Source organism: Aquarana catesbeiana, linkage group LG12 (genome assembly GCF_042186555.1).
Source record: "Aquarana catesbeiana isolate 2022-GZ linkage group LG12, ASM4218655v1, whole genome shotgun sequence".
NCBI classification, from domain to species: domain Eukaryota; kingdom Metazoa; phylum Chordata; class Amphibia; order Anura; family Ranidae; genus Aquarana; species Aquarana catesbeiana.
The window spans coordinates 214,050,037-214,065,174 of record NC_133335.1 but is presented as its reverse complement, the minus strand read 5'-3'; the positions used below and the strand labels follow the sequence as shown (position 1 = coordinate 214,065,174).

General features: G+C 44.7%; 1 protein-coding gene across 1 annotated transcript in view; it reads left to right on the top strand.

Annotated features, from left to right (window-relative positions):
* The window catches only part of LOC141113399 (polycystin-1-like), a 179,305-nt gene that overhangs the window by 121,569 nt on the left and 42,598 nt on the right, over positions 1-15,138 (top strand). The window contains exons 30-35 of the mRNA XM_073606457.1: positions 453-642; positions 806-973; positions 5,228-5,371; positions 6,624-6,834; positions 7,324-7,447; positions 13,763-13,888. Coding sequence (XP_073462558.1) covers positions 453-642; positions 806-973; positions 5,228-5,371; positions 6,624-6,834; positions 7,324-7,447; positions 13,763-13,888 — 963 coding nt within the window. The remainder of the gene's footprint in view (positions 1-452; positions 643-805; positions 974-5,227; positions 5,372-6,623; positions 6,835-7,323; positions 7,448-13,762; positions 13,889-15,138) is intronic.

The following is a 15,138-nucleotide window of genomic DNA, read 5'->3' as shown; positions in this document are numbered from 1 at the left end:
GCGTTTTTTCCGATAGGAATTGGTTCCGTCAGAAATATTTAGAACATGTTCCATTTCGAGGTCCGTCAGAATTTTTGAAAAAAAAAGTCAGATGAGGCATACACATGATCGGAATAGACGATGAAAAGCTTCCGTCGGACTTTTTCTGTCGGATATTCCGCTCGTCTGTACGCAGCATTTGGCAATGTACATTTATCATTACCAGACTCTACACCAAAGATAAATTTAAAAAAATGTGTGGAGGAAAGAGAGACAGAGGGACATGGTCCGAAATAAGAAACAGTCAATCCAAATAAATTCTGTATAGTTGGAACTGGGAGCTTTGCATCAATGAGGGATATCAGTTCTACTGAATGACTGGATTGGTTGAATACAATACAGGTGAAATTATGCTGTTATAAAAGTTATTTTCCATTCTTTCCTGCTAGCCTAACCTTGTTTTGTGTGTCTAGTCTCCCCGTCGGTGGACACTTGCATTGTTGTGCTGCTCGATTCTCCTAGCTCTATATCTGCTGCTGGTCCTGATAGCGCACAAGCTGGACCACCTGGACTTGTCATGGGTAGGAACCATTCCACTGTGTGGTCCGCAAGGCCAGTACAGATACTGGGTGTTGGTGAAGACAGGCTGGAGGAGAGAGGCAGGTGTGTACTGATTAATTGTATGGGGCATATACAGTATATACACCGCATGACATGTGCATCCATAGTGTGCTACAGTTTTATCCAAATAATACTTAAAAGTGATCTTCTAAGATTTTCTGTATTTTGATATGCTAATCTTTTTATTTGTTTGGTTATCATTTAGGCACTACTGCCCATGTTGGCCTCAACCTATATGGGTTGAACAAAAGTGGAGCCCGTCACCTAAACAGCAGGGGAGGCCTAACCACAGGAAGTCTCGACATGTTCCAGGTTGAAACAGACACCAACTTGGGAGAGATCTGGAAGATTCGTGTGTGGCATGACAACACTGGTACTGTATATGAAAATAGCTAGATGAGCAGATATTATCGCTATGGAAAGTACAAAAATAAGAATACAGTATTTTTTTAAAAAGAGGTTCAAATAATTACACATTTGAAGGATAGCCACCACAAGCGCAAAAATGCAATATGTTAAAGCTTACAGTCCTTAGATGTGGTGGCTGCATTCTTTTTCTTTTTTTCAAGAGCATTTTCTGCGAATACAGAAAATACCTATTGATCTTGCCAGAAATACAGTGCTCTTGAAGTTTCCTGTGAACTGCACTGAAGATAATTTTCCTGCCTAGCTATCTTCTGTAAATAGCCATTCGCCCTGCCCCCAATATAATGGAAATGAACAGATACAGTGCTTTGAAAAAGTTATAGAAAGAAAGGGCTGTAGGCATTAAGCCTAGGGACTTTAAAGGTGTTGATATCAGAAAATTTTTATAAACACTGGTTCAAAACCATGTTAGAATAAAAGAAAAATTTTTATTGCAAATAATTGAAAAAAGGCCTATCAATGGGCCAATGCATAGTACAACAATTTCCAGAAAATTCATAAAGTGCTACTACAGTTTATGATGCAGATACCAATTTCTTCCCGACATGTTTCCCTCTGTGGAGCTTCCTCAGGGGATTGTGTGGTATCAATTATAGGACTGAAAATTGCATAGAGAAGGGAAAACCATCAATACAAAAATATATTTGAATTTAGACAAATTACATAGTAAAGATAATTTAACAAATACCAAAATATCAAATTAGTAATATAGAATGAAATTAATATACATCATTATTAATTTTAACTGAAATTGTTAAACTTATATTTAATTAAACAAAAAACAAACAGAAATGAATGAAAAAAAAAAAAAAAAAAATATTGGGTATTAATGAACCCTTACCTAGAAACAATATTTGTTAAAATGAGGCTGAAGTTTTGCCAGACTTTTGAGAAAAGTTAACTCCTAGGCTAACCTCCCACTCATTGAGATTCCTGGATCACCGGTTTGCTTGCAGAGGTGATACTTGTATAATCAAAAGTTTTTATATAGTGTCCTAACTGGAAAAGACAGGACACATGTAGTTAGAGAAATATGTTAAGTATTTTACGGAAAACTTGTTGGCTATGTACAATCAGAAATTGCTGCATTTGGAAATAACCAATAGTATTTCAATAATAGATTTTACCTGGATGTGTTTTAGAAGGTAGAATCAATTTTGGTGATAAAGGACATCCTGGGTGTTTAGTGGGACAGGAGCACCAGCCATAGGATGTAATGAGAAAAGGAAGGAAGACTTCAATGTGGAAAAGAGATAGGGACCATCTGGAAAGGGAGGAATTAAACCAGCCTTAACTTAGATCCAAAACATCTATCATAGTAATAGCCAAATAAAAGAGGATTTGCTTTTCCCTTCTCTATGCAATTTTCAGTCCTATAATTGATACCACACAATCCCCTGAGGAAGCTCCACAGAGCGAAACATGTCGGGAAGAAATTGGTATCTGCATCATAAACTGTAGTAGCACTTTATGAATTTTCTGGAAATTGTTGTACTATGCATTGGCCCATTGATAGGCCTTTTTTCAATTATTTGTAATAATAAAAATTTTTCTTTTATTCTAACATGGTTTTGAACCAGTGTTTATAAAAATTTTCTGATATCAACACCTTTAAAGTCCCTAGGCTTAATGCCTACAGCCCTTTCTTTCTATATCTCTATATATGGGATGTGGTGTTCTATATTTTGGTCTTTCCTGTTTCTATCTTTTATTACATGCTTTGAAAAAGTATTCACACCCCTTGAAATTTTCCACATTTTGTCATGTTACAACCAAAAACGGAAATTTATTTTATCAGGATTTTATGTGATAGACCAACACAAAGTGGCAAATAATTGTGAAGTGGAAGGAAAATGATAAATAGTTTTCAACATTTTTTACAAAAAAAATGTGAAAAGTGTGACAAGCATTTGTATTCATACCACTTTACTCTGATACCCCTAACTAAAATCTAGTGGAACCAATTGCCTTCAGAAGTCACCTAATTAGTAAATAGAGTCCACCTGTGTGTAATTTAATCTCAGTATAAATACAGCTGTTCTGTGAAGCCTTCAGAGGTTTTATTAGAGAATCTTATTGAACAAACAGCATCGTGAAGGCCAAGGAACACACCAGACAGGTCAGGGATAAAGTTGTGGAGAAGTTTAAAGCAGGGTTAGGTTATAAAAAAATATCCCAGGCTTTGAACATCTCACGGAGCACCGTTCAATCCATCATCCGAAAATGGAAAGAGTATGGCACAACTGCAAACTACCAAGACATGGCCGTCCACCTAAACTGACAGACTGGGCAAGGCGAGCGTTCATCAGAGAAGCAGCCAAGAGGCCCATGGTAACTCAGCTCAAGTGGGAGAATCTACAGGACAACTATTAGTCATGCACATTTCTGGCCTTTATGGAAGAGTGGAAAGAATAAAGCCATTGTTGAAAGAAAGCCATAAGAAGTCTCGTTTGCAGTTTGCGATAAGCTATGTGGGGGACAAAGCAAACATGTGGAAGAAGGTGCTCAGGTCAGATGAGATCAAAATTAAACTTTTTGGCCTAAAAGCAAAGCGCTATGTTTGGCGGAAAATTAACACTGCACATCACCCTGAACACACCATCCCCACTGTGAAACATGGTGGTGGCAGCATCATGTTGTGGGGATGCTTTTCTTCAGCAGGGACAGGGAAGCTGATCAGAGTTGATGGGAAGATGGATGGAGCCAAATGCAGGGCAATCTTAGAAGAAAACATGTTAGAGTCTGCAAAAGATTTGATCCTGGGGCAGAGATTCACCTTCCTGCAGGACAACGACCCTAAACATACAGCCAGAGCTACAATGGAATAATTTAGATCAAAGCATATTCATGTGTTAGAATGGCCCAGTCAAAGTCCAGACCTAAATCCAATTGAGAATCTGTGGCAAGACTTGAAAATTGCTGTTCGCAGGCTCTTCATCCAATCTGATAGAGCTTGAGCTTTGTGCTGGTCTATCACATAAAATCCCGATAAAATACATTTACGTTTTTAGTTGTAACATAACAAAATGTGGAAAATTTCAAGGGGTATGAATACTTTTTCAAGGCACTGTATGAACATGTTTGCAGTCCATACCAGCAGCTCACAGTGATAACCATGGCCTTCTCCATAGATACATTTAATGAGTGATGTGGTGAACCAGGGTAAGAAAATGTGTTATTTGCAGGATTACCAGGTAATAAGCAAAGCAATCTTGAAAAAAGAAAACAAATGCAGGCATCACACCAAGGACTGGTAATTTGTAGCGCATTACATTTTTGGTTTTGGGTTTATATACAACTTGAGGCAGCCAGCAAACTTTGAACTGTTGACAGTTACTTCCACTTAAAACTGACCTAGTTTGATTCAGATTAAAACTCTACAAATGTTCTGTTTAATTCTGTTTTTTAAAAACTAGGGCTCTTTCACAGTGGTGATCCGCCCCGTGAACACCCGCTTGCTCAGAGCAGAAAGATGACAGGTCCATCGCTGCACACTGTGCAGCTACGGACCTGTCAGAGCGCCGCTCTTCCCTATGGGGGATCAGATGATGACGGGCCGTAGTGTCCGTCGTCACCCGATCCGATCCGAAAACGGATGGAAAAGTAGGTTTTTCGGATCGGAGCGGGTCGGATGTCAGCGGACATGTCACCGCTGACATCCGACGCTCCATAGGGATACATGTATGTCCGTTTTTCATCCGAAAACGGAAGGATGAAAAACGGACATACGGATCCCTCGTGTGAAAGAGGCCTATACTTTTTAGTCCGCTTTATTTTTTTTCTTACGGGTTTATAAACTGATCCATACAACTAATTTACTGGTGTCTATAAAGCCTTTATTTTACACGTTAAAATGTATTGTAAGTCACGTTCCTGATACTCTCTTGATAAAGGCCATTGAGCTTTCTGATAAGCAAGCCCAGCACTACATGTATGCTTGTCAGCCTGTATATAATTGACTAAGCCAGATGTTCCCAGTCTCAACAATCTGTACAATGTGATCTCTTCTTTCGTGCAGGAATAGAAAGCACTTGCAGAAAGCTGGTGCACAAAGGATAGATATGAAACAATAATTTGTGCAATTTTATTGATCAGCTTTAAAAGAAATAATAATAATGATTATATATATATATATATATATATATATATACATACTGTGTGTATATATATGCACATATTTAGTGACTTGTTGTGTGTCTAGGATTGGATCCATCATGGTTTCTGCAATATGTTTCTGTATGGGACAAGCAGACGGATTTCCTCTACTTCTTCCTGGTGAATGACTGGCTGTCTGTAGAGAATGATCGGAATGGAGGAAGAGTGGAGAAAGAAATCCTAGCAACCTGTAAGTGTTCCATTGTTACCTTTTGTGCAATACTGTATATTAGATACAGTCCGTGGTAACTTTGTTAGATCCATCTACATAGTATCTATACAGGAGGTCAGCGCTATTTAGGTATGCTGTGGAATATCACTTTGTATTCAAGGGCCACAGGTGCCCCAAAGAAAGGTTCTATTAAAGCAGCTTCACCATCTGCCACAAGACAAGATAGATCCAATGCTGGTACTCCAGATTCTCACTCTACCTTTAGCACGTCACAAAAGAACTCTACGGTGGTCAGACAAGACAAGTTTCTTCCATTCTTTGGACATCCAGTTTTGTTGATCTTGTGCTCACTATATCTTCCTTTTGCTGCTCTTCACCAACAATAATGGAACTTGATGTGACCTATACTGCTGTATCCCTGAATCTTCTTCAAGGTTAGGCATGCTGTGTGTTCAAGGCTTCTGCACAACATTGGATTGGTTATCGGAACAGCTCTAGGCTTCCTCTAAGCTTGAGCAAGTCTGATCATTCAGATTTTTTCGCCCCAGGACTTCTACTCACTAGATTCTCTTCCCCCCATTCCCCATTATTTCCCCCTATTCCCCCATTCCCCATTATTTCCAATGGCAGTGAGCAAATGCATTAGAGGTATCAGTGGACAGGGGTGGGGGGGGGGGGGTATTTTTTTTTTCCATGACAACCTATCACTTAGAGGTTCCTCTATCACATCAGAGGTCCTCCATCACATTATAACCCCCCTCCCCACCCACCTACCCTTCACATCATAGTCTCTTCTTCACATCAGAGGCCTCCCTTCACTTCAGAGGTCCCCCATCATGTCAGAGGCCCCCTATCACATCACAGTTGCCTCCATGAGTCAGAGGCCTCCTTTACAAGACTCCTCATCACACCAGAGTCCCCCCAGCACAGAGCTCCCCTATTACACAGTCAACACTTTACATCCGAGCCCTACCTTTTGATTTCAGCCGTACGGCAGAGGGCAGTAGGTGGAGAATGTTTGGAGGTGGAGGACTATGACCTTTTCCTAAATTGTGGGCCTTGCATGCCACCTTCGCTGGATCACAGTCATGCATTGTCATGGTAGGGGTGAGCTTGCTGCCATCACCATAGCAATGATAGGAAGCATGTGTCCTAGCCCTAGACCACCACTTGTTGTTATGGTGCTCGTGGCTGGCTCACCCACACTACGGCAACTTGTGATGTGGATTCAAGCAAACACAGGTCTAATCTAATGTTCTGTATTTTTCAGGTCCTCAAGAGTTCAGCAGCTTCTCCCAGGTGTTCCCCCAGCAGCTCTTCCTTGGTTTAACAGACTGGCACCTCTGGTTGTCCGTGTGGTGGCGTCCTGCACGAAGCCGGTTTACACGTGTTCAGAGAGTCACGTGTTGTGCATTGGCACTTCATTTCTACATGGCAATCTGCTCATTGTGGTATGGGGCCATTGGAATTCAAGAGGGAAGGTTAGTGCCAACAGGTGTCACCACCAACCTGATAGTGGGGCATTGAACTTTTTATAGGTGGATAACCAACCCATGGGGGAAATCACTGGAAATTCTATGTAAGAAACCCTAACCCTAAACCCTACCCATAATCTGTAGCCCCTCAACTCAGTCCATACTAATACACACATATTTTGTCCTTGAAAGTATTGGGCCATCCTGTGCTGGAATCAGTGCCAGTCTCTTAGTGGTCATGTGAACTTTATGCCTGTGGGTGCCCTAAGATTTTGCTATAAAAATATCCTTCTTTATAAGTTTATTCTTCTAATAAGTTTATTATGCTCTCATTTTTATAATTATTACTATCGTCATCTATTATTTTCATTATTATAAATATTTCCTTCTTAATATCATATCTGTGTTTCTGGGGTTCAGGAAAAAAATACATCTGTGAATAGTTGGGTTGTGCAGTAACTGAAGAGTAAGTTGGAATCGCTCTTTGTGTTTCAGCTCTGTCATAGGACTGCAGTCCCTGGTTACATGGGAAAGTATTTTTATCGGGACATTTGCGTCTGTGATGGTCATGCCAGTACAACTTCTTTTCTCATTTCTTTTTAGGGAAACGCGTAGCTTGGTAAGTGACACCCTGGTGATTTAAACACTGATATTGTTCCCTTCATTTATTATTAGTGCCCATACAGTATCCACACACTAGAGATCAGATAAAACAAAACAAAAGAATACAGCGCTCACACTTAAATATGCAAATTTTATAGAAATGTTCATAAAAGTCCCATTATAAAACCTATATTCAGTGTTCCATAACTCCTATGTACATGATGAGATTGTAAAAATATGTGCTCCATTCCACCATGTGCCAACATAGTGTATACCGCACTCACCAGATTAAATTGATTACAAGAAAGTCAAAACACGCTTGTTGTGATATACACCTTCAAGACTGGAAACATTTGCCACTTTGATGCAGGAACCATGTGAGGTCAATCAGAGACGTAACCAAGGGTACCACTTACTGCCTACGCTACTTGCCTCCAGAGTTCTCTCAGAGCCAGCGGGCATTAGCATAAGAAACATTAGGAAGGAAAGGGGAAGACTCCCAAAGTGATATAGCATTTATTGCTCCTGAGAACATCCCATGCGAATGACGAAACGCATAGGGTGACACTTCCGGTTATGTCACTTCCGGTCTGGTGGAACGTACGCTGGAATACCAGTAGCCCTTTCTGGTACATTATTGTGAATGCCTGATCTATTTTAAACACAATGTAAGTGCTATGTTACCTTGTTTAAATAAACGTTACTTCACTATGGGCAGCTTCACCTTTACTTCTTAATGTTTCTTATGCTAATGCCTGGTGGCTCTAGAAGGACTCTGGAGGCAAGTATTGTCAGCGGCCAGCGGCACCCTTGGCTACTGCTCTGATTGACCTCATGTCAGGAGATCTAATTGACCAGACTGTGTGGACTGCACAGAGATAACCCAAACGCATGTAAATGAATAAATAATATTTATTAAAAATAAGTGATAAACCAGAAAATACAAACAGTGCAAAACCAACACAACAAACCCACAGCAAACAATAGTATATACAGCAAGGGGCAATACCGGAATCACAGATGTCAGCCAGGCCAGGGTCATATACAGCAGGTAAGCAGGAACAAGGGATAAACCAGAAGCATAAACGTTAGCCAAGCCAGGGTCATACACAGGAGGTCAGCAGATGGGTAAGGATGGGAAACCAGCAGGAAGGGGAGAGGATGGATGGTAAAGCTGCAGGGTAGGGATCCAAGGGAATCAGGAGGGACAAGAACAGGATGGGCCTGGGATAGGGATCGGATCGGATCAGAGCAGAGCGGGACAGAGCAGGTTCACAAACAGGATACAGGCAGCAAGGTCAAGGCACAGGGAGAAAGATACCAAGGCAAGCCTATGAGGGCTTGCCGGGTATTTATAAGGCTGTGGTAATTGACCTCATGTCACAGCTGAGCGCAGTGTGTGCTGTTTGCTCCACACTGCCAGAGTGCACCCGCTGGTTGACACCGGTACTACGGCCCAAGGATGCAACAGTGCCACCAGCAGGAGAGACCTCTTATTGCAGGTCCTAGGTGTTGGAAGACACCTGCTGATGGACACTGGTACTGCGATCCAAGAGAGCGATAGCGCCACCAACGGGTAAACCCTCTTATGACAGTACTCCCCCTAAAGGAGCGGCCTCCGGACGCTCCAACAAGGTGCATCTGTCCAAAGTTCATGGCCTCCAACCGAACAGATGAGGGCACATCAGGCCGGGCATCGGGTACATCAAACTGGATGGTGGGTACGTCTGAGATGACAGTGGGCACATCCGAGCAGACGGCTGGCATGTCAGAGTCATTGAGCAGGGCGGCGGACAGGAACAACTTGAGCAGGGCAGCAGACAGGAACAACTTGAGCAGGGCAGCAGACAGGAACAACTTGAGCAGGGCAGCAGACAGGAACAACTTGAGCAGGGCAGCAGACAGGAACAACTTGAGCAGGGCAGCAGACAGGAACAACTTGAGCAGGGCAGCAGACAGGAACAACTTGAGCAGGGCAGCAGACAGGAACAACTTGAGCAGGGCAGCAGACAGGAACAACTTGAGCAGGGCAGCAGACAGGAACAACTTGAGCAGGGCAGCAGACAGGAACAACTTGAGCAGGGCAGCAGACAGGAACAACTTGAGCAGGGCAGCAGACAGGAACAACTTGAGCAGGGCAGCAGACAGGAACAACTTGAGCAGGGCAGCAGACAGGAACAACTTGAGCAGGGCAGCAGACAGGAACAACTTGAGCAGGGCAGCAGACAGGAACAACTTGAGCAGGGCAGCAGACAGGAACAACTTGAGCAGGGCAGCAGACAGGAACAACTTGAGCAGGGCAGCAGACAGGAACAAGCCGAGCTGGGCAGCAGACAGGAACAAGCCGAGCTGGGCAGCAGACAGGAACAAGCCGAGCTGGGCAGCAGACAGGAACAAGCCGAGCTGGGCAGCAGACAGGAACAAGCCGAGCTGGGCAGCAGACAGGAACAAGCCGAGCTGGGCAGCAGACAGGAACAAGCCGAGCTGGGCAGCAGACAGGAACAAGCCGAGCTGGGCAGCAGGCTCCGGGTCATCGAGCTGGGCAGCAGGCTCCGGGTCATCGAGCTGGGCAGCAGGCTCCGGGTCATCGAGCTGGGCAGCAGGCTCCGGGTCATCGAGCTGGGCAGCAGGCTCCGGGTCATCGAGCTGGGCAGCAGGCTCCGGGTCATCGAGCTGGGCAGCAGGCTCCGGGTCATCGAGCTGGGCAGCAGGCTCTGGAACAATGGGCCGAACAGCGAGCACCGTAAGGGCAGGCCGGATTACAGGCACTGGCTCAGCAAGCTGGGTAACGGACCCCTTCCCAGTGGGCTGGGTAACAGGCCCCGACTCAGCGAGCTGGACACCGGGCACTGGTTCGGCAAGCCGGATAACGGATACTGGCTTGACAGGCCAAGTGACGGACTTCGGTTTAGCAGACTGGGTAACGGGCACCAGTTCAACAGACTGGGTAACGGGCACCGATTCAACAGACTGAGACACGGGCACCGAAACTCCAGGCTGAAACACGGGCACCGAAACTCCAGGCTGGGACACGGGCACCGAAACCTCAGGTTGGGACACGGGCACCGAAACCTCAGGTTGGGACACGGGCACCGAAACCTCAGGTTGGGACACGGGCACCGAAACCTCAGGTTGGGACACCAACATCACGACATCAGGCTGGAAGACAGGTACCAGGATATCAGGCTGGAGGATGGACACATCAAACCGGAAAGCAGGCTCACCAGGCTGAACAGTGGGCACATCAGGCAGAACAACAGGTACTGGCACAACAGGTACATCGGAGTCAGTAGTCGCTGGAGCGTCAGACTGGAACGTGGACACTGGGATTTCAGGCTGAGCAGCAGGCACTGGGACCTCAAACTGGGCAGCGGACACAGGCATTGGCACAACTGGCTGAGTAGCAGACACTGGCACATCAGGCTGGAAAGCGGACTGGGAAGCCGGCACCGAGACATCAGACCAGGCAGCGGGTGCTGGAACTTTAGACTGGGCAGCAGACACAGGCGCTGGCACATCGGGCAGAACAGCAGGTACATCGGACTGGTCAATAGTCGCTGGGGCGTCAGACTGGAATATGGACACTGGGATTTTGGGCTGGAAGGCAAGCTTCAAGACATCCGGCTGGAAGGCAGGCATATCAGACTGGAGAGCGGGCGCATCAGACTGGAAGGTGGGCACACCAGACTGGAAGGTGGGCACACCAGACTGGAAGGCAGAAACCAAGACATCAGGCTGAAAAGCAAGCTTCGGGACATCAGGCTGGGAGGCAGGCATGAAGACATCAGACTGGGGAGCGGGCACAGACTGAAAAGAGGGCACCGGGACTTCAGGCTGGAAGGCAAGCTTCAAGACATCCGGCTGGAAGGCAGGCATATCAGACTGGATTGCAGGTGCATTAGACTGGAGAGTGGGTGCATCAGACTGGAAGCTGGGTACACCAGACTGGAAGGCAGGGACATCAAACTGGACAGCGGGCACAGGCATTGGCACAACAGGTTGAGTAGAAGACACTGGCGCATCAGGCTCGGTAGCAGGCACTGGACTGTCAGGCTGGGTAGCAGGCAGAGGTTTGACAGAATCAGGTGGGTTAGTTGGTGTGGAAGCAAGTTGAGTTACTGGCAGGATCGTGTGGGTAGGAAAGAATTTTTGTTTCTTTTTTGGTTTAGCCCGTGCAGTCTTGTATGTAGGTGCAGGGCTGAAAGAAAAGAAAGTAGCTGGATCGAAGAAAGACCAAGGAACTGTAGCTAGAGAGGGGTTTTGTGGGACTGTTACAGGTGGAGGAGAAGAGACAGGTGGATTGAAGGCGGGATAGGTGCTACACTTGGAGACTGGGTAGTAGTATTTGGTAGGGGGTTGAGTAAACTGGGCTGTAGCTGAGGTTGCCATAGGCGACGGGGAGATACATTTTTGGGGAGACAGATGATTAATGGCAGGGCTGGAATATTTTGGCTTAGCTAAAGACAGGAGATCTGACCACACCTGCAGCACAGGTTGAACAAACGCTGATTCACACACAGCCTGACTAATCAAGGATTGCACCGACTGGATGCAATTAGACAATACTTGCTGTGAACAGGAGGAATAATGTTCCATAAAATAGGCTGGATCATCCTCTAATAACCAAACCAGGGATTCAACTTGGCCATAATTGAAGGGGGGCGAAAAATCATCACTTCCCTCGGGAATGCATGACAGGGCTGGTTTTGCACATAACTGGATCAGGGGCTGAACATCTTCAAAAGACATATACCCCTGATCCACTAGGGAATGAGCTGATCGGATAGTTTCCAACAGCCTGTCACTAGTCCACCCTTTTAAAATCTGGCGACAATATTCACCATCCTCTTCTGCTAGCAGAGAATAATAAAGGATTTCATCGAAATCCATATTAGCAGACCCGATAAACCAGGATGGTTTCCTCAATGCAGCCACGTCTGGTCAGGGATGGCCTTGGTATACTGTCAGGAGATCTAATTGACCAGACTGTGTGGACTGCACAGAGATAACCCAAACGCATGTAAATGAATAAATAATATTTATTAAAAATAAGTGATAAACCAGAAAATACAAACAGTGCAAAACCAACACAACAAACCCACAGCAAACAATAGTATATACAGCAAGGGGCAATACCGGAATCACAGATGTCAGCCAGGCCAGGGTCATATACAGCAGGTAAGCAGGAACAAGGGATAAACCAGAAGCATAAACGTTAGCCAAGCCAGGGTCATACACAGGAGGTCAGCAGATGGGTAAGGATGGGAAACCAGCAGGAAGGGGAGAGGATGGATGGTAAAGCTGCAGGGTAGGGATCCAAGGGAATCAGGAGGGACAAGAACAGGATGGGCCTGGGCCTGGGATAGGGATCGGATCGGATCGGATCAGAGCAGAGCAGAGCAGAGCAGAGCAGAGCAGAGCGGGACAGAGCAGGTTCACAAACAGGATACAGGCAGCAAGGTCAAGGCACAGGGAGAAAGATACCAAGGCAAGCCTATAAGGGCTTGCCGGGTATTTATAAGGCTGTGGTAATTGACCTCATGTCACAGCTGAGCGCAGTGTGTGCTGTTTGCTCCACACTGCCAGAGTGCACCCGCTGGTTGACACCGGTACTACGGCCCAAGGATGCAACAGTGCCACCAGCAGGAGAGACCTCTTACTGCAGGTCCTAGGTGTTGGAAGACACCTGCTGATGGACACTGGTACTGCGATCCAAGAGACCGATAGCGCCACCAACGGGTAAACTCTCTCATGACACCTCACATGGTTCCTGCATCAAAGTCGCAACTGTTTCCAGTCTTGAAGGTGTATGTTTTGACTTTCTTGTGCAAACAAGGAGTCAATTTAATCTTGTGAGTGCGCTATATGTTGGCATGTCCCCCGCTATATGTTGACTGTTCCCGGAAAGAGCTATTTACTAGTATCAGCATGGGTGTTATTTTTTTTTTTTTTTTATATATATTTACTAAGATCAGATACCCTTTTACTTAGTCCTTCCATCTATAAATTTTGATGTATCTCTTCTCTTAACCCCACACTAAATCTCGGCGTAGTATTTTTACATTGAAAACAAAATGACAATATTGTACTAAATCCCTCATGAGATGCACATCTATTTTTTTTTAATTGCTGTGCAAATGTATACATGATATCTGCCACCAATAACCATTCCATGGTCAGAGCCAATCAGATCATTCATTTCCCCATTGTATTGTTTGGGCGAACAGTGAAAATCTTGACCAAGGCTGCATGCTTTATAAATTGTTTTTGCAAAATACATTTTTATGGATTGACATTTTTCTTTGAACCCTGTGTCACCTGTCATTGTCAGGTATTTGTAGAGGATGCTGCTACTTCCACCCAATCTACTGATCAGGATATTCATATGGATGCATCATCCCTTTTGTCTTTACCTGGAAAAGCCGATTCTCTCCTGGACATCAGTTCACTCAGCTGTGTAGGTGGCAACATGGCCCAATAGCTAAATATAATGCAACAGATTTAAAGTGTAATTTCTAACTAACCATAACTATTCTTAAAGTGGATCTTCACTACATCTGAGCTCCACAAACCAAAAACACTATTTAACCACTTAAAGTGATTGTAAGGGATCATTTATTTATTTTTTTTTTTAAATAACAAACATATCATACTTACCTCCACTGTGCAGCTCATTTTCCACAGAGTGGCCCTCGAACATCCTCTTCTGGGGTCCCCCGGCGGCTCTCGCGGCTCCTCCCCACATCAGATAACCCCCTAGGAGAAGCGCTCTCCCGAGGGGGTTACCTTGCCGGCGCGCACCCGAGTCCAGCATTTGCGTCCCTAGACACGAATGCGGGACTCGGCCCCGCCCCCCCTCGCGTCATTGGATTTGATTGACAACAGCGGGAGCTGGTGTGCTCGTCCCCGGGGAGAAAAAGACCGGGTTCAGGTAAGTAAATCAGGGGCTCTTGGGGGGGGGGGGGGGCTGCAGCATGAGAGAAGGTTTTCCACCTTAATGCATAGAATGCATTAAGGTGAAAAACCATGAGGGTTTACAACCCCTTTAAGGACAGAGCCTCCTTTTGAGATTTAGTGTTCACTGGTTTAAAACATTTTTTTTTGCTAGAAAATTACTTTGAACCCCCAAACATTGTTTATATTTTTCTCTAACACCCTAGAGAATAAAATGGCGGTCGTTGCAATACTTGTTGTAACACCGTATTTGTGCAGCGGTCTTACAAGTGCACTTTTTTTTAATAAAAAAATAAGACAACAGTAAAGTTAGCCCATCGTTTTTTATATTGTGAAAGACGATGTTATGCAGAGTAAATTGATACCCAACATGTCATGCTTCAAAATTGCGCCCGCTCGTGGAATAGCGACAAACTTTTACCCTTAAAAATCTCCATAGGCAATGTGTAAAACATTCTACAGGTTGCATATTTTGAGTTACAGAGGAGGTCTAGGGCTAGAATTATTGCTCTCGCTCTAATGATCGTGACAATACCTCACATGTGTGGTTTGAGCACAGTTTACATATGTGGGCGCTACTCACGTATGCGTTCGCTTCTGCATGCGAGCCCGGCAGAACGGGGCACGTTAAAAATATATATATTTTTCTTATTTATTTTACTTTTTATTTTTTATTTTTACACTGTTCTTTTGAAAAAAAAATGGTGTCACTTTTATTCCTGTTACAAGGAATGTAAACATCCCTTGTAATAG